General features: G+C 40.3%; 1 protein-coding gene across 1 annotated transcript; it reads left to right on the forward strand.

Annotated features, from left to right (window-relative positions):
• Positions 1–7,386: 7,386 nt before the first annotated feature.
• Positions 7,387–26,911, forward strand: PM20D2 (peptidase M20 domain containing 2). Its single transcript, XM_004093051.3, has 7 exons — positions 7,387–7,957; positions 10,627–10,775; positions 14,355–14,497; positions 16,033–16,187; positions 19,639–19,774; positions 23,102–23,209; positions 23,428–26,911. The coding sequence occupies exons 1-7, from the start codon at positions 7,493–7,495 to the stop codon at positions 23,580–23,582; spliced, it is 1,311 nt and encodes a 436-aa protein (XP_004093099.2). The 5' UTR covers positions 7,387–7,492; the 3' UTR covers positions 23,583–26,911.
• Positions 26,912–27,124: the final 213 nt, after the last annotated feature.

The raw sequence follows: 27,124 nt of genomic DNA on the forward strand, positions 1-27,124 counted from the left end.
GGTCGAGACCATCCTGGCCAACATGGTGAAACCCTGTCTCTACTAAAAATACAAAAATTAGCTGGGTGTAGTGGTGCACTCCTGTAGTCCCAACTACTTGGGAGGCTGGGGTGGGAGAATTGCTTGAACTTGAGAGGCAAAGGTTGCAGTGAGCAGAGATGGCACCACTGCACTCCAGCCTGGGTGACAGAGTGAGACCGTGTCTTAGAAAAATAAATAAATAAACAAATAAATAAATATCTCTACCGTAGCATCTTGAACAAACTTTTCCCCTAAGCCAAATTAATTTATAACAAAGAAAGCTAGTTTTAGTGAAGTCGGGTAGCTTACAATAATAGCAATGATGAAATTTTTGTTAGTTGACATAGAAAACTTAATATTAGAGCAAATAGGACTGTAAAATGAAGCTTTTGAGGAACCTTTTAATCTTTGTTTTTTTTAGAGACCGAGTCTCACTGTGTTGCCCAGGCTGGAGTGCAGTGGCACAATCATTGCTTACCAAACTCCTGGGCTCAGTTGATCTTCCTAATAGATAGGACTACAGGCACATGCCACCATGACCAGCTAGTTTTTAAATTTTTTTGTGTGAGAAGGTGGGGTCTTGCTGTGTTTCTCAGGCTGGTCTCAAACTCCTGGCCTCAGGCGATCTTCCTGCCTAGGCCTCCCAAAGCGCCGTGATTACAGTCCTGTGCCACCACACCCAGCTAATTTTTTGTATTCTTTTGGAGAGGTAAAGTCTCATGTTGGCCAGACTGGTCTGTGCACGAACTCCTAGGCTCAAGCCATCCTCCTGCCTCTGCCTCTTAAAGTGCTGGGATTATAGGTGAGAGCCACCCTTACGACCTTATTTCACTTTAATTACCTCCCTAAAGTCCTGCTGCCAAATACAGTCACATTGGAGGTTAGCACTTGGACCTGTAGTTCCAGCTACTCTGGAGGCTGAGGTGGGAGGATTGCTTGAGCCTGGGAGGTTCAGTCAGCAATGACCTGTGATCACGCCCCTGCACTCTGGCCAGCATGACAGAGCAAGACCCTGTCTCAAATAAATAAATAAGGTGATAAGGGTGGAGCCCCAGCTGGAGTGGCTGTTGGGTATATATAGGCAGGAAAGGAGAGATGAGTCAGTTGCCAGAGGGAGAGAGGTTCTGGGGGAAAAGAGAAATGCTTAAAGCATTTTAAGGAAAGTTTACAGTGCAAGGTATGATGTAATGCTTTCTTTATCTCCCTTCAAAGCATTCAGTAAAATATATAATAACCATCAGTGGTCTGGATTTGAATTTAATGCCTCAAGTCTGGCCTAAAGATAAAAATGGAGCAAACGGAGAAGCTGCAAAAGGGCCCCAGCCATAAACAAATGACATTTGTTACACAAACGTGAGCATATGCACATGCAGAGACAGAGAGCTGGGACTACAGGCACATACCACACCCAGCTAATTTTTTTTGTTAACTTTTTTTGTAGAGATTGTGGGGGGGTGGTCTCACCATGTTGCTCAGGCTGGTCTCGAACCCCTGAGCTCAAGCAATCCTTGCCTTGGCCTCCTAATGTGCTGGGATTACAGGCATGAAGCACCAGTCCTGTCCTATTTACTAATTTTTATAACACACATTTTTATTAATGACTTATCACATTTTTAATAAAAATTTATTCCCACAGAACACCTTGAGAATTGTAACCCTGTGACCATCTATACCTGCCATCCATTCCTGCTAGCATCTTTGAAATATGTAGCAACAAAATGACCAGGAAGTTTGAGAAGTGAATCCTTAGTAAAGGTAATTATTAACCATGGTATGTACACGGTCGAGGTGAACACATTGCTTGAGGGATCAATGGAGGAATCTCTTCAAGGACTTTAAAAGCACTGCACCAGGCCCAAGCTCTAGATGTTGTATAGAGGGCCAGGGGCAGTCAAAGTTCTCCACCCATTTTCCTAAGCCATAACGGTAGGAGAGAAATGTTCTTGTTAACCACAAGGTGGGTTACATCTTTGCAGTGTTGTTTTGTACCCACTATGGGGAATCAGGGCAAAGGAAAAGCCTGTCCTCTCAGAACCTCCCTGTCCTCATTTCCAGGAATAGTGTTGGAGAACAGAGCAGCTAATCTCACTGCCAAGAGAAGGGAAGCCAAAGGGAGCCTCAGGTCATCAGGTACCAGGACATTCAGGGCTTTAAAGTCTCTGCCTTCACTTTATGGGCCATTTGAAGAAATCCGTACAGAACTTGAAAACGAGTTGTAATAGAATCTTGCCCAGCAGAAGCAAGGGTCTGCCAGGTATTTTTGCTCATTCCCTTTTTGTTTTTCAGGATTGTTTCCTCAGCTTACATTTTTCCCTTTCAACTCACTCACTCCCTGGATGGTTTAATTCCCCTCTGGGTATACCATTACTCATACTAGCTATGTAGAGATGCACTTTCCTTGGTGCTCTGCTGGTCTCCTCCTGGACAACTGCATCCACCTCCTCTCCACGTGTCTAATGCACATCCATCAATTTGCCCCTCACTCTCTTATTTCCCCTATTTTGTTTCATGGCTTTACCATTCACTCAGCTGTTAACCCGAGAAACTTCAGTTCTCTTTCCCCCTTTCTCTGCAGCACCTTCTTCACCTAAACAGACATTCAGTGAGGCATTAAGTCTGGCCACTTCTGCCCATGGAATGTTTCTGGAATCCTTGGGCTTTGCAAGAGCCTTTTATTTATTTTTAATTTTTAAAATTTTTTTTAAAGACAGAGTCTCACTCTGTCACCCAGGCTGGAGTGCAGTGACACAATCTTGGCTCGCTGCAACCTCCAACTCCCAGGTTCAAGTGATTCTCCTGCCTTAGCCTCCTGAGTAGCTGGGATTACAGGCGCCCACCCCCACACCCAGCTAATTGTTGTGTTTTTAGTAGAGATGGGGTTTCACCATGTTGGGCAGGCTGGTCTCAAACTCCTGACCTCAAGTGATTTGCCCTCCTGGGCCTCCCAAAGTGCTGGGATTACAAGCGTGAGTCACCGCGCCCGGCCTGCAAAAGCTTTTAACTTATCTCAGACCTAAGTCTGTTTCCAATTCATCTTCCACATAGTCATCAATTATTCTTGTAGAACAAATTTCTGATCTTGTCTCTCTCCTGCTTAGTAACATCCAATAGTTTAGCCATTGTCTAGGCTTTATTTTATTTTACTTTGAGACAAAGTCTCACTCTGTTGCCCAGACTGGAGTGCAGTGGTGGTGCAATCATGCTCACTGCAGGAGCATGAGGTCAAAGCCCCCGGGCTCAAGCGATCCTCAAACCTCAGCTTCCAGAGTAGCTGGGACCACAAGTGTGTGCCACCATGCTTGGCTTATTTACTTTATTATTTTATTTTATTTTATTTTTTGTAGAGTCAGGGTCTCCCTATGTTGTCCTGGCTGGTCTTGAACCCCTGGGCTCAAGCTATCCTCCCACCTCGGCCTCTCAAAGTGCTGGGATTACAGGCATGAGCCACCAAAACCAGCTAAAGTTGTAATTCCTTAGCAATGTGTTGTACACTTCCTCTATGTCCCTTCATCCCCAATCAAATTCACCTTTCTGCTCACCTACTCTCTTAGTTGTCTGCTTTCTGCCATATGACAACCAGCTCTTCCAACACCTTAGCCCGGATTGATTTTACATGTGCTATCTAGTGCATGTTACGTGTTTGTTTCAGCTAGAGAGGTTTCTGGAGTTAACCAAGTTTGCATGTGTGTCTGGGGATGCTTAGGAGAATGTTGTAAATGACCAATATACTGGAGTGACACTGTGATTTGCTGCTTCTCCATGCTGGCAGCAGCAGTCCCCCAGTCATGCAGTGGCCAGCATTTTGTTCAGGAGAAAATTGCTGTAGTTCCAAGTATTGTTAAACTGAAACGATGTAGGCTGGATTCACGTGCACATTTGTAAATATCGTATATTTTGAAGGTATTATAAATTTGATTTTTTTGGTGAAATATCTGCACTCTCTCCATGGATCAAATCATTTTTGCACTTTTTATTCCTTTCCCCTACAATTATTATTATTTTTTTTTTTTTTGAGATGGAGTCTTGCTGTGTCACCCAGGCTGGAGTGCAGTGGCGCAATTTCGGCTCACTGCAAGCTCTGCCTCCCAAGTTCACACCGTTCTCCTGCCTCAGCCTCCCAAGTAGCTGGGACTACAGGTGCGTGCCACCACGCCCGGCTAATTTTTTGTATTTTTTAGTAGAGACGGGGTTTCACCATGTTAGCCAGGATGGTCTCGATCTCCTGACCTCGTGATCCACCCGCCTTGGCCTCCCAAAGTACTGGGATTACAGGTGTGAGCCACCGCGCCCGGCCCCCCACAATTATTTTTGTTTGTTTGCTTTTCATTCCTGAAATCCTGCACTGAAGCTCTCTGGTACTTCTATTTACTTTTTCTCTACCTTTAATTTTCTTCATTTTATTTTTCATTCCATTCCTTTTTCTATGTTTTCAAAAACTTTTTTTTCTCATTTAGCTCATGCTTTGCCATAAGCTCATGCTTTGCTATGTTGGGGATTTTATTTTATTATTTCTATCTTAATTCAAAGAATATAAACCATACAAAAGCCTGCTGCCTTGTCAAAGGAGTTCTGAATCTGAAGCCCAAAATAATATCCAGTGTAGTCTTGTACAATTTTCCTGTATTTTAGTTGCTTTTCCAGGGTAAAGGAAATTTTTGATCTACTCTTTCCACCACAGCACTCATTTGTCATGAATGTCCTGTTCTCAAAGTTATTGAGTCAGTTGTGATGACAGCTGGTTTTCTAAGCAGCCAGGAAAGAAGAGGAATCTTTATATATTTTTCCCCTTTTTTCTCATCAGGAGCTAAGAAAGAACATTTATATACTTTAAAACCAGTCAAGAGAGAACTATCTGTACTCCTCTCACCCCCCCCAAAAAGGTTATACATCTTAATACTAAATTCTGGATATTGTGTTGTTTCCTCAGATCCAGCACCAGCTAAAGGAAGGGAGCTTGTATACATTTTTTTTTTGTTTCTAATAAAAATATACAGGTTCCTTACCAGTAGCACATAGATAGGGTAGACAGCTGTATGAATATTATGGGTACAAGTGAAAGTCATAGTAAGAATTTATGAGCTGACCAGATTCTAGAAGGCCACATGTCCAACTCCATCAGCTTCCAGAAGCAATTCTTCCTGCCCCCAGCTCCACATAAAGGACTGAGAAGGCTAGGAAGAAGCATAACAATGTCTATTGGTAGTCAGTGTTGTTTAGTGGTTAATTGCTGCCATTATTCAGTTAGTTTATTAGATTCAAGAAGAATAATCGGCCAACAAATATTTATTAACACAGAGGAAATGCTGACCATAAGATGTTAGGTGCTGGGGAATGCAGTGGGAAAACAAGAGTTTAAAGGCTGGAGGGGAAGATAAACGGTCAGCAAGTTATCACAGTTTATCAAATAAATGAATTCAAGGGTGCAAAATACCATGAGCAAGAAATACAAGGTGTCAACAGTAGAAACTGAATACACACATGCCTGTGGGCATGTATACCCACCCACCCACCCACATATATACACAAGGAACAGAGCTTGAAATGAATCTGTCTTTCCTCTACCTCAAGTGGCAGCTTTGTTAATTCCTGCAAAGCAATATAAATAGCAGCTTCTATATGAAATTATATGCATCCCTTTTCTGTTGCTGTTTATTGATGCCTGAGGAGGGCAAACATGGGTTCTATTGATGTCAGCAGGCAGAGTTGCTGCAGTAAAATTTATTCAAAATGAGTGTTGTGGGTTCTGATTTGAATAGATAAGCTGTAGATGCATTTATGAATTTGCATGTCTGTTTACACAAGCAGTAGACCATGGTGGCTGAAAGTCAGCCACTGGAGGTTGACTCTGGCTTCTGTTCTACAGTGCGTCCACTACTTACTAGCTCTATAATCTTGGACATACATCTGTAAAGTGAAGATAAATAACCACATTAACCACCTCATAGTTTGCTCTGAGGATTAAATGAGTTAACACATGCTAAGCCCTTGGAACAGTGCCTAGCACAGAGTAATTGCTCTACAATTGTCACCTATTGCTTTTGCTCTCCAATCCTCCCTCCCTTTTTTTAGCCAACTAACTGAGCAGGATAATATTGAATCTCGTGAATACAGGGGAAATTTTCGTCAGCAGAATACCAGAGAAAGATTTATTAAGTATCGCCAAGGGGGCCCGGGAATTTAATAACACATTGGTTGTTTTTAGAGCTGAGTTTTTGTTGGAGTGTTAACTGAGAAAGTGTTTTCAGACGCGAATGGAATGTGACATTTACTCTGGTATTATTAGCATATAGAGTAGTAAAAACAGTAGTTGATAGTCTTCATGCATGTTAGCTTCCCTTAGACTTATTTTCAAAATACACATTTGGTTTATCACATTAATATATTGTGTCCCACTTAACATAGTTGAGACAAATTAAGGAAAGATGATAGGGTATGAAGAGCTGATAGAAGCTTTTAATATGTGGAAAACCTCAGAATATAAACATCTACAGTGTTATTAATAGGCATATCGTCAACAACAGTTTTTCAGACTTTGTGCTTCACTCTGGAGAAAAACAAGAGCATGACATCTTGAATGTCTTCATTGGGTAATTTAAAAACTCAGTTATAATGTAACACCAGCTGCACATATCATGTTAGTGGAGTTCAGCATCAATTAAAATTATAAACGAAACCTGTCATATGTTCCCTTTCAAAGCTGTTCAAGACAACTGTCCAAATCAACAAAACAGTATGAATATTTACTACCATAAATCTTTTAACTCTTTGGTTTTAACTCATTTCAAATTTTTAGTTCTACCCTATTCAAATAAATTATTATATAATAGCTAATATATACCAAGAGCTTACTGCATAATCTAGCTGCTGTTCCAGACATTAGTAAACTAATGAGGAAACCGTAGGGAGTAGCTGCAGCTTTTAGTCATACAACCTCAAGGAGAAGAAAGTGGGGGCAGTACCGAAACTTACGTACAGTACAGCATTGACACTGACGGCCTCCTTCAGGAAATACAAACCTTGGGAGGTTTTTAATTACTAATGCTACAGAGTGGCGTTTTTCCGAGGACTGTGTTCCGCTTGATCTGTCTCTGATGGCTATTAACTGATAAAACCGTTCTCATTCTGCTGCTGTGGGAAATAAGCAACAACGGAAAAGTAATCGATAACCGTAGAACATAACTCAAAGGCCAGAGCAGCCAAGGAGGTGGAAGAGTCCCGAGCCCTGCCTTCTCCACAGCACCCCAAAACTCCACGGCGGGGCAGAGCGCCCAGTAGGGTGCGAGCGGCCGCCAGCGTTTCCCGCGGGGCGCCGGGGGCGGCCCCGGGACTGGGGGCGGCACCCTGGGAGCTGTGTGGCTGGCGTGCGCGCTCCGCCGCGGTCCTGGAGGCCGCTGGGCGCGTGCGCGGGCGGTCGCTACCTGCGGCCGAGCCAGGGAGCGAGAGGGCGCCGAGAGCAGCGGGCTTGGGCAGCATGAGGCCCGGAGGGGAGCGGCCCGTGGAAGGGGGCGCATGCGATGGCCGCTCCGAGCTGGAGCTACTGAAGCTGCGCGCGGCGGAGTGCATCGACAAGGCGGCCGAGCGGCTGGGGGCCCTGAGCCGCGCGATCTGGAGCCAGCCCGAGCTGGCCTACGAGGAGCACCATGCCCACCGCGTGCTGACGCACTTCTTTGAGCGGGAGCCGCCCGCGGCCTCCTGGGCAGTACAGCCGCACTACCAGCTGCCCACGGCCTTCCGCGCCGAGTGGGAGCCGCCGGAGGCCGGGGCGCCGAGCGCCACGCCACGCCCGCTGCACCTGGGCTTCCTCTGCGAGTACGACGCGCTGCCCGGCATCGGCCACGCCTGCGGCCACAACCTCATCGCCGAGATCGGGGCGGCGGCCGCGCTGGGCGTGAGGGGGGCCTTAGAGGGCCTCCCCAGGCCGCCTCCGCCCGTGAAGGTGAGGTGGGGCCCGGGTGCGGGACCTTATCCGACTGCCCGGGTCGGGGGCGACCCGGCAAGGGCAGGACCGTCGTGCGTCCCGCGCGCCTCGGTGCCCTCCCGCCCGGGGCAGGTGTGTGCGGGACCGCGCTAAACCTGCGGGCCTCGCCTCGGCGCAGGAGCAGAGCTGAACCCCTAGTCAAAGTCAGTTCGCGTTGCCGACCTGGTGACATCTTGCAGATTATTGTTTCCTCCTCTCTAGTTATAAACAGCTCTGCTGAGTTGTTCCCTTAGGAAAGAACTTACACCCAAGCCTGGTGTTTGTTACGGGTTATTTTTGGTAACTGAGAGGCAACAGCAATTTGCTGACAAGGTTGTGCCATCAATCTCAGGAGGAAATAACTTTTTGTAGGGAATCCTACGGCCCCTTTTTATTCGTCTCCAAATAAGTCTTTTGTTTGTGGCAGTCCTAGAAAATGTTGTGATTCAAGTCATTGGTATTTGGACAGGAATTTTCAGTCGCTAGAACCACCAAACCCCTAGAAGTATACAAATAAAGGGGAAGTGAATGAGCATTATACCTAGATGAGTTCATCCTTAAGTCTTAATTTTTTTTGTTTTACAGTTTTAAGAAATACCTCGACTCTTTAAATGGGGAAATGTCGTTTATGTTTGTCGTAGGGCAAGTTTAATCCTGTGTTACTCTGCTTTTCCAGATGGCATGTTCTACACTATGAGCTAAGATTCAATCGTCGTTCAGGTTAAGGGGAAAACCAATGTTTTATTTTCATACTCTTTAGCTCATTTCCCCCAGTGTCAGTAACCTTCCTCTTTTATCCTAACACTACATCTTTTGTGGCTTTTTCACTTTAGCTGCCTTCTTTTTTCTGTCTCTGGGGGCTCGTTTTTGCATTTGTTAGGTTTTTGTTTGGGTTGGGGGAAGCATGCTTTGCCATGTCACAAAACACTGGAGAGATTTCGCTTCAACCACGTTTTTGAAAGGTTCTGAGTAGTCAGCAAGAGACATATCGTATTTAATGAGTTAAGGGTTAAGAATGAAGAGCGGTGGGCGGATCAGTTGAGGTCTGGAGTTCGAGACCCTCCTGGCCAACATAGTGAAACCCCTGTCTCTACTAAAATACAAAAAAAAAAAAAAAAAAAAATAGCTGAGCGTGGTGGCTCACGCCTGTAATCCCAGCTACTCGGGAGGCTGAGGCAGGAGAATCGCTTGAATCCAGGAGGCAGAGGTTGCAGTGAGCCGACATCGCGCCACTGCGCTCCATCCTGGGCAACAGAGCGAGATCCCCTCTTAAAAAAAAAAAAAAAAAAGGAGCGGGAGCTTCATGTCAGAGTTTGAGAACTGTAGAACCGCCAAAAAAAGCTAAACTTTGAGAAATGTACAATCTTTTTCTTTTCTTTTTTTTTTTTTTTTTGAGACAGTCTCATTCTGTCGCCCAGGCCGAGTGCAGTGGTGCTATCTCGGCTCACTGCAACCTCCGCCTCCCGGGTTCAAGCGATCCTCGTGCCTCAGCCTCCTGAGCTGGGATTACAGGTGCGTGCCACCACGCCCAGCTAATTTTTGCACTTTTTAGTAGACACAGGATTTCGCCATGTTGGCCAGGCTGGTATCGAACTCTGGACCTCGGGTGATCCGCCCACCTCGGCCTCCCACAGTGCTAGGATTGCAGGCATGAGTCACCGCTCCCGGCCCACACTTCTAATTTCAAATGGTTGTTCTCAGTTTTAGCAAGGTTAAGTTATTAATTATCTGAAAATGGAATTTAAGTTGATTTCCTTTGCAAGCCAAGACTTTTCCAGCTTGTTTCATTGTGTTCTTATACATGATCTTGAAAATATATTAGTTGTTTATTTTGATTTTTAAGATTGTTTGAAGAAGTTAAGCTTAAATATCAAAGTAAAATGTTTATTCTGTAAAGTTCTCTTTTGTTTAATTAGGTGTTTGGTGACCAATAAATCTGCCTGGTTGAACTGGTGGAATCGAATTAGTAAGTTTGTGTAATAGTTGGCTGTTTCTAACTGTGGCATTAAGACTTGTTTAATGTTCTTCATAAAGGATTAATGAGTTCAGACTTTTAAAGTAGGTAGCCCAGTAAGGAATCAGAGTTTAGGCCAGAAGATCAGGACATCTAATCCTAATTCTGCCTGAAGACTTGCTCTGTGACCTGGGGCAAGACACTTCACTCAATTCCTCAAAAACACCCCCTGTAAAATGATAGAGATCTCCCACCTACCTCACAGGGTTGTTGTGAGGATAAGTAGTAAGTTAACAGAAAATTCCTGACTCGTAAAGTACTTAATAATTATATACATACACTGAAAGGCTTAGTCGAGAGGAAGCTTTTTGAAACAAATCCTAACAAATTTTGAGGAACTAAACTTGTAGTATTTTTTTTTTTATCTTTGCCATTAGTTGACTTGTAAAATTGGGAAAAGCTTTTTATAGTGTCTTTAGTACATACTTTGCACCAAGTTGGTATAACAATGTACACTTTGTGATTAATTTAGCACCATTTGTTGATGCCCACTGTGTAAGCGTCATAGAACAAAACCTCTCTTAATAGGTTAAGGACTTTAATGTAGATTGTGAATACATATGCAAGTGAACCTGTTTGATATATTCCTATGAGGATTTTGTTGTTTTTCCCTGACGTGAGTATTTCCTTCTAGGTAACTGTCCTGGGAACCCCTGCAGAAGAAGATGGTGGTGGCAAAATTGATTTAATTGAAGCAGGGGCTTTTACAAATCTTGATGTTGTTTTTATGGCCCATCCATCACAAGAGAATGCTGCTTATCTACCAGATATGGCTGAACATGAGTGAGTAATCAAGTTGAAGATAAACTTCTTAGGGGAACACAGGCTATAGAATACTTTTATGTCTAAACCAGAGACGAAAACTCCACATTTGTATATTTAAGAAGTAAATTGGAAGACAATGACAAGATGTCTTAATCTATGGAGTGATATTTGGCAAGCCTCTTCTAATTGAGATTCATTATGGTGTTCATAATTGGAGTATTAAAATAGTAGCACTTAGAAACCATAGGAATAACAAACATGTTGACAATTAAGTTCTCTTTTGAACTGTCAATAATCTGGTGTCTGGAAAACATCTATCCTTTGATATGAGATTGTCTTTGCAACTGAATAGATTTGCAAGAGATCGTTCCATTAGATATGGGAAGAAAACACACTTATCCAATTTATTTGCTTTAATTTGAGTTCTTTGCAAAGAGGATAACTTATGTCCTGAGAGAATATGGAACATGAGTAGCTATGATTTTTGTGGAACTTCTCATTCTGTGCTTTTCCGATTTGTCTGGTGCTGAAACCTTGTATTTGTCTTTCTTTATGTTGAAGAACTCACTTTTTAGTACCTAGGAGCACACATCATTGAAGTGGTTTGGATTTTTTATACCAGAAATTTCAACCATAGTAATAACCATAGTAGTTAATGGTCCAGGCACAAGGAGCCAGTGCTCAGCTGCTTCAGCAAAACCGTGTGTTTTCCTCAGAAGTAGCTCGGTACCTAGGGAGTGATAGCAGAACCATCACAGCAGTGCTTCTAGATTGTACCCGGGTATCCCACCTCTTAGCACCTTACCAGGCCCTGTTTTCAAAGGGTGATCATTTTAACTATTAGAGTATCTTCCTTCTTATCACTGGGAATTGGTACTGTGACAGTAGGAGGAATCTTTGAACTTTGGTTTCAAGGGTGGTAGTAAACTAGTCCATCTCTGGAAAACACTGGGGATTAGAAATCTCTGCCGTTGCCTTTGACTAGAAGGGGCCTGCATATGCAGGCAGGCTCTGCAGCTCATTACCCTTCTGGGACTTAAGGTTAGGCTTCGTGGTCTTGGTTCTGAAGTCAGCGCACTTGACCCCAGGCCTTCTCTTAGTGTCTGCCTTCTTAGCTTTCTCATTGATCATCTCTTTTTTTTTTTTTTTTTTTAGACTGGAGTGCATCACTGCAACCTCCACATCCCAGGTTCAAGTGATTCTCCTTCCTCAGCCTCCTGAGTAGCTGGGATTACAGGCATGCGCCACCATGCCCAGCTAATTTTCGTATTTTTAGTAGAGACGGGATTTCACCGTGTTGGTCAGACTGGTCTTGAACTCCTAACCTGAAGTGATTCACCCACCTCGGCCTCCCAAAGTGCTGGGGTTACAGGCATGAGCCATCACACCTGGCCTTCATTGGTCATCTTTTAAGATAGAAAAGAGAGGTCAGGCGCAGTGGCTCACACCTGTAATCCCAGCACTTTGGGAGGCCAAGGCAGGTGGATCACCTGAGGTTAGGAGTTCGAGACCAGACTGGCCAACGTGGCAAAACCCCATCTCTACTAAAAATACAAAAATTAGCCGGGCGTGGTGGTGGGCATCTGTAATCCCAGCTACTCGGGAGGCTGAGCCAGGAGAATTGCTTGAACCTGGGAGGCGGAGGTTGCAGTGAGCCGAGATCGTGCCATTGCACTCCAGCCTGGCCGCCCGACAAGTGAAACTCCATCTCAAAAAAAAAAAGAACAAGATCAAGAATTCATTTTTTTTAAATTACTAATCCACTTTTCTTAAAAATTCTTTTTTTTTTTTTGAGAGAGTCTTGCTTTGTCACCCAGGCTGAAGTACAGTGGCACAATCTCAGCTCACTGCATCCTCCACCTCTGGGTTCAAGGGATTCTCCTGCCTCAGCCTCCCATGGACCTGGGATTACAGGCGAGCACCACCACACCCAGCTAATTTTTGTATTTTTAGTAGAGACAGGGTCACCATGTTGTCCAGGCTGGTCTTGAACTCCTGACCTCAAGTGATCCACCCGCCTTGGCCTCCCAAAGTGCTGGAATTACAGGCATGAGCCACCAGGCCTTACCACAAATTTCTAATGAATAAGATAAAGCAATCCTGCTGACCACCTTTCCCAAATCCAGTCCTTTTTCTAGAGGTATCCTTTTCAGAGTGTTTTTGGTGTACTTGTGGGACATAAATAGAATCCTGTATAAATTAAATTGTGAAAGAAGGTTTTCCTCAAGTATTCCACTCAATATATTGTTCTGGCTTTTTAAAATTAAATAGTATGTCTTGAAAATAATTCCATATAATCCTTTTCGTTTTTATAATATTTCTCACCAGTTGTGATAAAATTCCAGTTTTGCCAGGCCAGGTGGCTCACACCTGTAATCACAGCACTTAGAGACGTCAAGGCAGGAGAGTCTCTTGAGCCCAGGAGTTCATGACCAGTCTGGGCAACATGGTGAGACCCTGTCTCTACAAAAAAAATAAAAAATTAACTGGGCATGGAGCACTCCTGTAGTCTCAGCTATTCATCTGTGGGAGGCTGAGGCAGAGGAGGATTGCTTGACCTTGGGAGGTGGAGACTGCAGTGAGCTGTTATCACGCCACTGCACTCCAGCCAGGGTGACAGAGCGAGATGAGTATCAAAAAGAAAAAATTCACTTCAAGGTCATGGTGATAAGATATATATCAGGGAAATAACAATACAGTATCCTGAAATCTAATATATGTTTGATGTTTTTACTTGATTTTTGTCCTGCTAATAGAATGTCTGGAATCAGTTGAGAAGAAATATCATAAGCATTCTAAGGACTCCTGAATCTAACCCATTAAAATAAGTCCAGATTGGTTTTCTAATCACCTAAACGTGGGTAGTATTAATCAGGCTTAAAAAGTGTTATCTAAGCACGTCAGTCACAGAGCTTTGTAAGTAACTATTCAACATGCAATCCTTTCTCTAATCTTTTTTTTTTTAATTGTATTAGAGCAGTTAGACTGGTGTGAGAACTATTTGTAAGTGGAGTAACAATTTATAAAAATGTAAAATATTAGTGATGTAGGCATTTTGGAACATTAATAAAATATTGGATATTAGGAACAACTGCTTTAATACTAGGGTATCTTGTGATAACATTGAATATAATCTGATTTTCAGAGGTTGTCTTAACCACTTCAAATAGTAACTCCTTTCTGTCTTTCCTGACCTTCCACCTCTTAAGACAGAGTTTCTGATTTTTTGCATACTTTTGATGTAGAATCATCACAATGCTGTGTAAAAACATACAGGATCCATTTTTTTTTTTTTGTGATTTCAGCACCTGATACCATATTGCATGTTTGTTTGCATTAGATTGTGTATATATTTAATCTGTTCTCTTTTTCTCTCTTTTTTGGGAATGCTTTCTTTGTGTCAAGCACTATGTTACCTAATAATAAACTATAACTAACATAAATAAATTACAGTGTTATTACTATAAATAACTTGCAAATCAAAAGTTCAGCAATGTGAATTAATTTTGAATAGTAGTTGGGTAATTCTGACTACCTGGATTTTCTTACTTTAGGAATAATAAGAAAAGTAATTTCAAATGATTTTTTATTTCCTAGTGTGACTGTGAAATACTATGGAAAAGCATCTCATTCTGCTTCTTATCCCTGGGAAGGATTAAATGCATTAGATGCTGCCGTGCTGGCCTATAACAATCTGTCTGTGTTCAGACAGCAAATGAAACCAACCTGGAGAGTTCATGGTATGAATGTCAAATACCTTCTATAATAGATGGTGCTTACTATAGTTCAGTGCAGTATAATTATCTAATATTCAATTTTTAAAAATTTGGAAATATTTTTGTACTTCATATGAATATTCTGATTTTTCAGCATATTTTCAGAAATTCATGTGACAGGATACTAAGATGTTTGTCTATATATGGGTAGAAAGACAGTTTTCATTATTGTACATAAATGGAATGTCATCTTTGAGTATCAGAGATAAAGGTTTTATGTAAGGAACTGTGTTCTTTCGGTGGGTGCTTGAAAATTGGATCTTGATTTTCCAGTTGTCCTCATTATTTCTTAATGATAACCAAATTTTGTCAATTAAAAAAAGGTGTAATAACTGCTAGTTTTACTTAAGTGCTGTTAGTCCTGAGTAATATCTTTTTGTGTGTTTTTTTGTTTTTGAGACAGTCTTGCTCTATTGCCCAGGCTGGAGTGCAGTGGTGCAATCTCGGCTCACTGCAACTTCTGCTTCCTGGGTTCAAGTGATCCTCCTGCTTCAGCCTCCCGAATAGCTGGGATTACAGGCAGGTGAGCACCACCAAACCCAGCTAATATTTGTATTTTTTGGAGAGACGGGGTCTTGCTGTGTTGGCCAGGCTGGTCTCAAACTCCTGGCCTCAAGTGATCTGCCCACCTCAGCCTCCCAAAGTGCTGGGATTACAGGTGTGAGCCACCAAGCCTGGTCCTGAATAGTGTCTTTTAAAATTATATGTATATATCACCATAATATAAATACAGTCATAAAATACTGTCTTGAAGGCACACATTTGTTTTTTAATTTATTTCCTTATGATTTAGGAAATTGTTATATTTTAATATCTATTCTTTACCTGATTTTGCTATAGCCTGAGGTCAATTTGTAATTGTACTTTTACCAGTTTTCCTGCTTTATTTTCTTTAAAAGGAACAAACAGGAATGTGTAGAAATATTTTTTTAAAGTAGGTCATATGACATTGGATTTTTTGTATCTATTTTAGTTATTACTTCGAATGAATAAATCTTAATCTTTATAATTCCAAATAAATGCATTCGTTTTGACAGTTGATAGTACTTAGTGATCTTTGACCTGCATTGGTTTTTTTCTTGGCATTTAAAATGTTCATGGGATTCCTGAGCTATGAGGGTAATTATAGAACCTCATACCATTGTTGAGGTATGGTAAAATCTTTTCCAGAAATCTTAAGATGTTACTAACTTTTTTTGTGGTTATATAATTTCTAAGTTTCATTATAGTCTGGATCATAATTTCTTAACATCATATAAATTCCTTTGAATAAAGTGCATATGGATAATTATTTTTTCTTATCAGCCAAAAAATATTACCCTATGTATAGAAATTTCAGTTTACAACATAACAAAATCTTTGATTGGTATATTGGTGGAGCTAGTAAGTTTAAATTATTTTTCTTTATGAACATAATTGGCTGAAAAACTTAATGGGTGTATTTAAGCTTAAAGAAATGGTCACCAAGCTTAATTCTAGTAATTTGGTTCTTTTTATAGGTATAATAAAAAATGGTGGTGTAAAACCCAATATCATTCCCTCTTATTCTGAATTAATCTATTACTTCCGTGCACCCTCAATGAAAGAACTTCAAGTTTTGACCAAAAAGGCAGAAGATTGCTTCAGAGCTGCAGCTTTGGCTTCAGGGTGCACAGTAAGAACTTTTAAAGTTAATCTAAGTTACAATCAGAGGTATATATGTGGGCTAGCGCTGTTAGATTGAAACCTAACTTGACTCTTATTTGGTGACATGTTGAATACGCAAAATGAGTTGGCTGAATAGTTAATGTGAAAGTCTTTAATTTTTACACGTTTCATTCCTCAGTGCCTGCAATAGGGAAGATGACAGGTCATCTTACTTATATAGTAATTAAAATAATTCTTATGCTTCTATCCTAGAATCTCTGCCTTTTTACAAGTTATATTCTTCCTTGTCGGCAGTTATACTTTTAGAATTGCTCTATGTAGTTTCTATAAAGGAAAGTTTATGGCAAAATCAGCAAAAACTTTTTTTTTTTTTTTTTTTTTGGTGGGGGGACAGGGTCTTGCTCTGTTGCCCAGGCTGGAGTGCAGTGGCACGATCTTGGCTCACTACAACCTCCGCCTTCCAGGCTGAAGCAATCCTCTCACCTCTGCCTCCCACCTCAGCCCGCTGAGTAGCTGGGACTACAGGCACACACCACCACACCCGGCTAATTTTTTGTATCTTTTTGTGGAGACAGGGTCTCGCCATGTTGCCCAGGCTGGTCTCAAACTCCTGAGCTCAAGTGATCCACCCACCTCTGCCTTCTAAAGTGCTGGGATTATAGGCATGAACCACCTCGCCCAGCCAGTGAAAGCTGTTTTTGAAGTTAGGATGTGTATAGTAGTGATATAAATACTATGGATTGCTGGAATGGAAGATAAAATAGACACAGAAGTTAGTTAAGAGGTTTTATTGATTTGTTTCTGTTTGTTTGTTTGTTCTTGAGACAGAGTCTTGCTCTGTTGCCCAGGCTGTAGCGCAGTGGTGCAATTTTGGCTCAACGCAACCTCCTCTGCCTCCTGGGTTCAAGCGATTCTCATGCCTCAGCTTTCCAAGTAGCTGGGACTACAGGCGCTTGCCACCACACCTGGCTAATTTTTTTTTTTTTTTTTTTTTTTTGAGGCAGAGTCTTGCCCTGTCACCCAGGCTGGAGTGCAGTGGTGCGATTTCAGCTCACTGCAACCTCCGCCTCCCAGGTTCAAACAATTCTCCTGCCTCAGCCTCCTGAGTAGCTGGGATTACAGGCGCCTGCCTCCACACCCAGCTATTTTTTTGTATCTTTAGTAGAGACGAGGTTTCACCATGTTGGCCAGGCTGGTCTCGAACTCCTGACCTCGTGATCCACCCACGTCAGCCTCCCAAAGTGCTGAAATTACAGGTGTGAGCCACCACGCTGACTGGTTTTGTTGATTTGAACCGTAAAGTTAGCAGTATTTAAATACCAATCATGTACTGTGTAAAGTGGAGTGAGTTTTAGAATTATACAAGATAAGAATCTTGCCCTAGAGGGAGCCTGTAGTCTAGTTGGAGAGACAAGATCTTGACCCATAACTCGCAGCCTAGCTAATTCTGTAACCTTTAGAAATGTTTAGTGTCTTTGGCCCTCCATTTTCTTGCTTGAAAAATGGAGATAATAACAATCTATCTTAGGATTCTTGTGAGAATTAAATGAGATAATGTTCCAAAGGGTTTAGAGCCCAGCCTTCATTTATATTACCTTATTTTTTTCTGTTCTTATTAGTCTAGAGATGAATGATTGATTCACGTAGTAGCAGTATCTCACAGTAGCAGTAATTCTCAGAAAGCATATGTTACATGTCCTGAGAGTAGTGTGGAATGTGTCGTGAGGATCAGAGGTGGGAAAGAGTGATCTGGGGCTGTTAACCTTGGAGGAAGGTTTTGTGGAAGACTGTAGACCTGAACTGAGCTTTGAAGGGTGATCATACTTTCAGATATGCATGGGAAAGACAGAGACTGACAGTTCTTAGGGAATATAGTCAGCAAAGATAAGAATATAGAAGCTCGTGTTGTGTTGTAGTTAATCGATAAACGTATGGACAGATGTAGGTGCAAAGATGTATTCTCATATGCCACTAGAGAAGATGGGTATAGATTTAGTGAATGAAAACTATGAAGTGTCCATAGCTGAGGGCAGTAAAAACTAAATACTTATTCCCTTATTTATTTATAATTATAAATATTTATTTGTGAAATACATATACATGTGAACTATTATCATTAGGCAATATCTCAAGGCGTATAGTATTCCTTTATGGTAAGGTTTGTTGTTACTGGATTTGAATCTATATTTTATTTAATTTATTTATTTTTAAAGTTTTTTGTAGAGATAGGATCTCCCTGTGTTGCCCAGGCTGGTCTCAAACTCCTGGGCTCAAGTGATCCTCCTGCTTTGGCCTCCCAAAGTTCTGGGATTGCAGGTGTGAGCCACCTTGCCTGGCCTAAATCTGTATTTTAAATAATCTTTTAGTAATTTCTTATATTTCGGCTGACTTGTAAGATGTGATTTGGTTGTCATAATTTATACCATAGATGTTGCTAAGAATAAAAGAAATGTCATCTCTGCCATTTTATGATTGGCTTTTGCTAATATTGGTATTATCTTTAGTTTGAGGGAATAGTGCCAATTTTTATTTAATCAAAACTGAATCTGTAAATCCACTTAACTGGGCACATAAAAGCTGCTTCTGTATCTTTATATACTGAAATTAATAAATGAGGACTGTTGTCAACCCTTCCTCATTGCAAATCTTCTACATTTCCCTCGGAGTGCTTTTCTACCTCTCACACCAGGCAGTGATGTCAGTGTCAGTTTGCATATTGAATATTAGTAAAGCTTAATTTCTTTTTTTTTGGAGACTGAATCCTAGAGCAGTGTTCCTCAGAGTGTGGTTTTTGGGTCACCTATGTCAGAATTACTTTGAGGTGCTGGTTAAAATAAAAATTAGGCTGGGTGCAGTAGCTCGCGCCTGTAATCCTAGCCCTTTGGGAGGCCGAGGCGGGCGGATCACCTGAAGTCAGGAGTTCGAGACCAGCCTGGTCAACATGGCAAAACCCCATCTCTACTAAAATACAAAAACAATTAGCTGGGCTTGGTGGTGGGCGCCTGTAATCCCAGCTACTTGGGAGGCTAAGGCAGGAGAATCACTTGAACCTGGGAGGTGGAGGTTGTGGTGAGCTGAGATCGCACCACTGCACTCCAGCCTGGGCAACAGAGTGAGACTCCATCTCAAAAATAAAATAAAATTTCCAGGCCCTTCTCATACCGTATCTAGGTACCTGAAGTTGACACTTGCTAGCTAGTATAGAGCTTGGTGACATTGTGGGGTTTAGTGTATATATAGCATAAAAGAGATAGAGTCCTAGGAACTCTTGTTGTAGAAAATAAATCTTTTTTTTTTTTCTTTTTTAAGGCAAGAGATTTGAGAGTGTTTCTATCTGGAAGGGAAAACCTCTTCCTTCTCTTAAAACCTCTTTCTATTAGACAACAATCACTGGTTTGAAAATTAGATAGTTAATGTGAGTTTTTTATTTCAAAATTTGTTTTGCAATTTTTTATTAGGTGGAAATTAAAGGCGGAGCACATGATTATTACAATGTTCTTCCCAATAAGAGCCTATGGAAAGCCTATATGGAAAATGGAAGAAAGCTAGGGATAGAATTCATTTCAGAAGATACAATGTTGAATGGCCCTTCAGGTAATTAAGTGTTTTTTTAATATATTGAGCTGTTTGAGGAAGAGAAATACCATCTTTGGTTAAATTGGTTTTATTTAATGTTTGGGAGGTAGGGAGGTACTACTGATATTTTTAATATTTTCACAAACTTTATGATTAGGGGAAAGAAACTAATGGACTCTTAAGTGAGTGTAGAATGTCAAACGAGCAGACTTGATTTTAGAAATAGTCAACCTACATTTTTTTCTGTATTCTAAATATTTTCTAGTGCTTAAGTTTCTTTAGTTTTAATTTTTAAGTAAGTTGCTAAGGTGGGATATAGAATTTTAATTCATTCTCAGTCATCACAATAAGCAGGTTACTAAATACTTAGTTATCTGGGGCATTTTCAGTTTCTGAGGAGCAACAGACAACTAGAATTGAAATAAGCATATTTGGGGTTATGTTAGTTTTTTTTCCTTTTAAAAGCATATTATTACTAATACATTTGCAAGTTAGAGATGTATCTTCTGTTTTAAAAATAGATGTTGATGAAGTAGGCCCAAAAGGACTTGGTGGTGAAAATGGGGTGTCAGTGTCATTCATTAAGATAAGGAGTTCTAGAGAAAAAGCAGGTTAGGGTAAGAGGGGATTGTTGTAAGTTATTAGTATGTTAAACTTGAGGTGCTTATAGTATTTCTAAGTGGAGCTATTCAGTACCTGTTAAATCTAGAACCCAAAAAGATGTCTAGTTTGGAGATTTAGGAGTTGTCCATATATGAAAGGTAATAGAAGACATAGATGTCAATGAGGTTGCCCAAATACATAGAGGAAGAAGATTCCCAGAGATCAGACATTGGCAGTCAACGGAGTGGTCAGAGAGAAAGCCAGACAATCAGGAGAGAGGAGAAGCCATGGAAGCCAAGGGAGAAGAAAACTTACAGAAGAGAAGGAGGCATAAATCATGTCAGGTGCTGTAGAGACTGAATAAGATGAATATGGTCTAGTGTCCACTGGACTCTAGTAATTAGAAATTCATGAATTGTCTGGAAGAAAATAGTAGAAGACCAGTGGTACCAGATGCTGGGTCTCACTTCTCTACCCAGGGCATTGACTGCTGAGATAGTGGAAGTGGCAAATGAAGACTATTCTTTTTCAAGAGAGTTAGCTTTCAAGGAAAATAGAAAGAGTGGATACAAGCTTGAGGGAAATATGGAAAAGAAAATAGTTTTTAAGGGAAGATACTTGAGAAGTAGATGTAATGTTTAGGAAGGAGGTCAGGGAGTTCAGAGACTTTCCCTCCAGGAAGTAGCACACAGGGAGCATTGAGCTGGTAGGGCTGAGGGATTGAGAGAGAATTGCCACTGAGAGGAGTTGTCCAGGGACATCAGAGTTTCATGTTTTCTTTTGTTTCTGGACAGCATGAGAGCTCAGCTCAGCATGGTTCTGTTCTTTTACCCTAGCAGGTTTCTGCAGTCTAGCTGAAGAAGGGAAAACACATGGCCTGCTCTACCCCGGGTTTGGGTTTTATATAATGGACAAAACAGTAGGATAAAGTGGCTGTGATTTTGGTATGATTTGTGGGCTCTAGGGTCTAGTTCCACAAGTAAGATCTTAAAATATGCAACAGGCTTTTTTTTCTCCATCCTTTTCTGTTTTGTTTTGTTTTTACACTCAGACTCTTTAGATTCTTTAAACACTAGAGAGGCTTTTTCCATCCCGTTCACTGATGTCCCATCACTGTGCATCCTCAGTGTCTGGAGCCGTTTCTGGCACAGTTAAGTGCTTAGTGAATATTATCTGAAGCAGTACTTCTATAGAGGCTACTATGCCTCAAAGTCTGGCCTCAGTCTGCATTTACCACATAACTAGCAGCTATGAGACTATCGGCATGTTATTTAATACCCATAAGCCTTGGTTTCTTCATGTTTAAAATGGAAACTGTTCTAAATGTTAATGAGAATACATACAAAGCACTTAGGATTGTGTTTGGAACGTAGTGTTCCAGATAAATGTTAGCTACTCTTTGTCACATATTCCTTTATTCTCTTACCACTCACTGTGTAGTCCCACTTTGCCTGCATGGTGTTTGACATGTAATAAACATTCAGTAAATATCCATTGAGTGAACATAAGGCTTTGTTTTTACTGTGATTTATTCAACAAGTGTCTGTGTGTCAATCCTGTGAGAAGCTAGATGCACAGTCATTTCAAATACTATTTCTTGCCTTATACAGCCTCATAATTTAGTTTCTGACATAAGCATGAACCAAATCATCCAATACCTGGAAAATTAAAAAGTACTGTAAAGGAGAGTAGTACATCTCTGTGAGAGCCTATGCTAGAGGAATTTCACTTTATGGGGAGGTGACGTAAGTAAGGCTTTGCTGAGGAAATGATGCTTAAGATGGAATTTAAAGGTTAAATAAGAGTTACAGGGATGATGCAGGGATAGCATGTGCAGGGGTCCTGTGACGGGGAGAGCATGGTGAGTGTCTAGAGTGGCCAGGGCATCGAGAGTAGTGGGAACGTGGTATGAGATCAGGTTGGAAAGGTGAATGAAGATTGAAAAAAAAAAAAAAAACGGCAAATAGAGTAGATGCAGCTAGATCAATTAGGAAACTTTTAGTTTGGCCAAGAGATAATGATAGCATAGACTGGGGACAGGCGTTGGTGATGGTGATGCAAAGAGCGTTAGGATTCTGAGATATTTGGCAGGTACTGTTGATAGGTGGAGTGGAGGTAGAAGAAGAGAAACATCATGAGTTTGACTTTAGATATGTTAAGTTTGATCTACCTTGAAGACATCCAAGAGAAGATACCAGGCTGGCAACTGAATGTATGAGCATGGAACTTAGAAGAGACTGGGAAGAGATTTGAGTTGGTGGTGATTTGAAGCAATACATACGGACAGAATCTTGAGAAAGAATATGCAGTGAGAAGAGAAAGGGGCCTGGAATGGAGTCTCCCATGACTAATATTTCATCGTCAGGTAGAGGGGGCTCTATCCCCAAGAGAGACAGAAGAAGGGGCCATCAGAGAGGCAGAAGGGAAGCCATGCAAGTGCTGTGTCACAGAAGAGAAGAAAGGGAGTAGGTGGCAGTGTGGAGTGCTGGCCAAGAAGGCCAGTAAAAGCCGTGAGACAAGGTGAGGGCAGGTTTGCAGTGACCTTCATGAGAGATGTGACTGATACAGGGGAGTGGGTGGTAGACTCAGTGGAAGGTGAGCCCGTGAAAGCATGAGCATATGGACAACTCTCCAAGAAGCTCACTTCTCTGGGTCTCTTCTAACAGGGACTGTGACTTCATAACTCAAGAATACTTAACCACATATACTTAAATAGACTTCTCTTACTTTGTGTGTTCCAAGGATCTACGGATTTTGGAAATGTTACTTTTGTGGTTCCTGGAATTCATCCATATTTTCACATTGGATCTAATGCCTTGAATCATACTGAACAGTACACTGAAGCTGCTGGTAAGTGTTGTTGGATGTGACTGTTTTGGCACGCACAGTCTTCTTCTGGTAGTAGCTGCCTTTCTGTTTAACTTACTATTTCACTACATAACATCACCTCAGTAAATACTGCACTGGGGTGGGCAGTTGGAGAGCCAGTTGAGATATGGATAGCTAACCTGTGAAATTAAATACAGCTTAAATAAGCAAGGAGGTATTTTATTTTCTCTACCTTTTAGGGTCACAGGAAGCTCAGTTCTACACTTTGCAGACGGCCAAAGCTCTGGCAATGACGGCACTAGATGTTATTTTTAAACCAGAGTTACTGGAAAGAATCAGAGAGGACTTTAAACTGAAACTTCAAGAAGAACAGTTTGTAAATGCAGTAGAATAAAAGGAAGACTTAGGGGCCACTTATAAATCAAGAAGATGTGATGATTTTTTTCTTTTAATCTCTTTTAATGAAGGCATGCTTGTTTTTTAATCTTAAAGGAGTAAAATTCTTTTTACCTGATAAGTGAGGACAGGTTGTGGAGAAAACATATTACCTCATATCTAAAGTGAAAATTTTTGCAAATCCGTACTCGATGGGATTATGATATTACAGGAGCTGGTATGTGATGCCATTCTTTCTTTTTTTTAACCCCCGCAACCACTCACCTTCACAGTAGTGATACCATTTCTTAAACAACCTGGAGGATACATGGCATCATTTTTATAAAATATTTTGATGAACCTTTTTATAAGCCTTAAATGTTATGTTTATTTTTAAAAGCTTAAGAGATTTCAAACCTTATATTCAGAATTGACACCCATGAGAGTGTTTTGTGGTATGGGTGGTAAACTTGTTCTCTAATTGTATATTAATTCCTCTACCAGATTGTATATTTGAAGCCAGTGTCTTTTTTTTTTTTTTTTAAGACAGAGTCTCGCTCTGTTGCCCAGACTGAAGTGTAGTGGCACAATCTTGGCTCACTGCAACCTCTGCCTCCCAGGTTCAAGTGATTCTCCTGCCTCAGCCTCCCAAGTAGCTGGGATTACAGGTGTGTGGCACCATGTCCAGCTAATTTTTGTATTTTTAGTAGAGACGGCATGTCACCATGTTGGCCAGGCTGGTCTTGAACTCCTGACCTCAGGTGATACACGCGCCTCGGCCTCCTAAAGTGCTGGGATTACAGGCATGAGCCACCGCACCCGGCCTGCCAGTGTCTTTTAATACACATGTGTGTTGGTATTTTTAAATTATTACAGTATCTAGCATATTGCTTACTCTGAATATTCAGTACTTTTTGAATAAGCAAATATTGTTTCCTTGCTTGGAATCATCAAAGTTTAAAGTAGCTTTGTGGATGGGCCATGATCCTAAGATGAGTTTTAATTTGTGTTTATAGTCATCTCTTGTACAACCTGGAGAAGAAAAGATATACTTACTACTTTGCTTCAGGTACACATAAGAAAACCTCTTTTTTAAAAAAATGTTTATTTTTTTACATAATAGAGACAGGGGCTCACTGTATCTTCCAGGCTGGCCTTAAACTCCTGGGCTCAAGCAATGCTCCTTTCTTGGCCTCCCAAAGTGTTGGGATTTCAGGTATGAGACACCACACCTGCCCATTTTTGTTTGGTTTTTTAATGGGCAGGTTCTTGCTCTGTTTCCCAGGCTGGAGTGCAGTGGTGTAATCACAGTTCACTGCAGTCTCGAACTCCTGGACTCAAGCAGTCCTCCCACCTCAGCCTCCCAAAGCACTGGGATTACAGGCTTGAGGCACTGCACCTGGCCCTGACTGTTTTTTAAAAAGGTTAGACTGACTTAGTGCAAAGTTTAAAATTATATGATTCTTAAAATACTGAATTAGTTTCTAACCTAAACTAGAGGTATAGGTGGACCTGCTTGAGGTATCTTTGTTTTTATGGAACATTTTTATTACATGTCTTTATAATTTTTCATTGTTCACACCCTGTGCTGAAACCTTTTTCTCAAATACCAACTCTTGGCTATGTTAAATTTATAGACTTTAAAAGATGTTATCTAAATTAATGGTTTAAATATACAAATTGAGAATATTTTCTTTTTAGTGGCAATTTTAAAAGCAGGCCTTAATATGGGACCTGCTTTTAAAGTAAAATATGTGGTCCTATGAATTACTAAATTGCTATATACCATGTAATAGTGAGTATAGCTAATATTTAGTATGCCTTTTAAAAATTTTGGACTGCTTTTCAGTTTTAACAAATTCTCCACATTATGTGAACTACTCAAGAAATTTTCCCTTTTTAATTGCCTCTATAGCACTCATAAGAGCTAGGGCATTAGGATAAACTAGAATATTTTATGTTTATGAATACTTGTATAAACTTAAAAGTGTTTTGATTTCCCACAATTTCCCAAAGGAATGTTTATTTATTAAGAGTTATGTTGATAATTTAAGTGTTACAATTTCAGCAGTTGAGTTCAGTGAACATTGGTTGAGGAGTGCCTATTTCTAAGCACTGGGTGTAAGAATAAAAGACACTGCAAAAGGAAGAGCTAAGATTAACATAATTTCTTTGGTTTTTCTATTGCTTGTTATTATGTAAAAACTGGGTGGCAGTTCAGAAGGAAGATTGTTGTAACAAGAATGACAACCAATAGTTTTTTGATCATTAAATCAGATTTTGTGAACAGTGGCAGGAGCATGGACTTAAAACAAGGCTTACTTATTTGGTTTTGTCAAAATTTTACGAAGATATGTCATATATATTTATACTAAAACTGTATAATCCTTAGATTTAGAAAAGCAATCAGTTAATGTCTTTAGCACACTAAAGCAGTATTAAACACAGGTACAAGTTGGAAATTGTAGAAAACTGAAAGAAAACAAAAGACAAAATGTCTATGGTAGGGAATAAAAGAGTTTAAGAATAAAGAGTTTATGTAAAATTACGTGTGTTTTTTTCTCTTTTCCATAAATCGTTTGTGAAAAGTGTGCTCAAGTTTTTTACAAGAGTGATATTAATTTGGATTTATTTTTCAATATAATTTGGAGACCCTTTGTTATCCAAATAAAAATGATGAGTTTCTGTGCCTGTAAAAAAAAAAAAAAAAAAAAAACAAGAAAGAAAAAAAAAGAAAAGACACTATGCATGCCCAGAAAGCTTGTGGTGGGCGGTAAGTTCTCACGAGATTTATTTATCTGAGCAACACTGGGACTGAGGGAACATCTGAAAGCTACCATCTTGAAAATTTTTGAGGAAGTGTTTCTGAAATATTTAAAAATACTTAGTCATTTTGAACAGAAGAAATTGATGCAAAAAGTTTTTTTTCTTAAGGATGATTGTCTAATTTTGTAATATGTTGTTTTTTAAAAACCTGTCTGATGGTGTTTTATACATTTCTAACTTTTTACCTGAATTATCTCTTTACTCTTTTGGAAAATATCCTACACAATACTAACCTTTAAAACTATCAAATTTTTGTTGTAAGATAAATGTTATCTTTGTACTAGATAGCAACCCTTTATAAGGTTGTAAGGTATGATAAACTGCTTTATTTTTTTACATACTTTATAGCAAGCATTTTGCAGTCCAATTATATAGTTGAGGATGGTGTATTTTGATATGTATGAAGTTAATATTTTCAAGTAAGCAATCAGTCTACTACCATCAGATTATAAGCTTCTTTGTAATATTTTAATAGGTACATAAAATGTGTATGAAAAATCTATAATAAACATGTTTATCTGATAGCAATTGTCTTGCTTTTTTAATGACATGAAGATATATGTACGAAGATGAAGCACAATCATCCAAATCCATTGTGATATACTATACTTTTTCTTATGCATCAGTATCATAGATGTTGACTTGCTTTTCTAGTATGTGTCATATATTTTAAAAGAACAATTAAGTTCTTTTGTTTAGAAATGAATGTTTCACTAGTTTCAGAAGATAAAAAAT

Source organism: Nomascus leucogenys, chromosome 3 (genome assembly GCF_006542625.1).
Source record: "Nomascus leucogenys isolate Asia chromosome 3, Asia_NLE_v1, whole genome shotgun sequence".
In the NCBI taxonomy this organism is placed as follows: Eukaryota; Metazoa; Chordata; class Mammalia; order Primates; family Hylobatidae; genus Nomascus; species Nomascus leucogenys.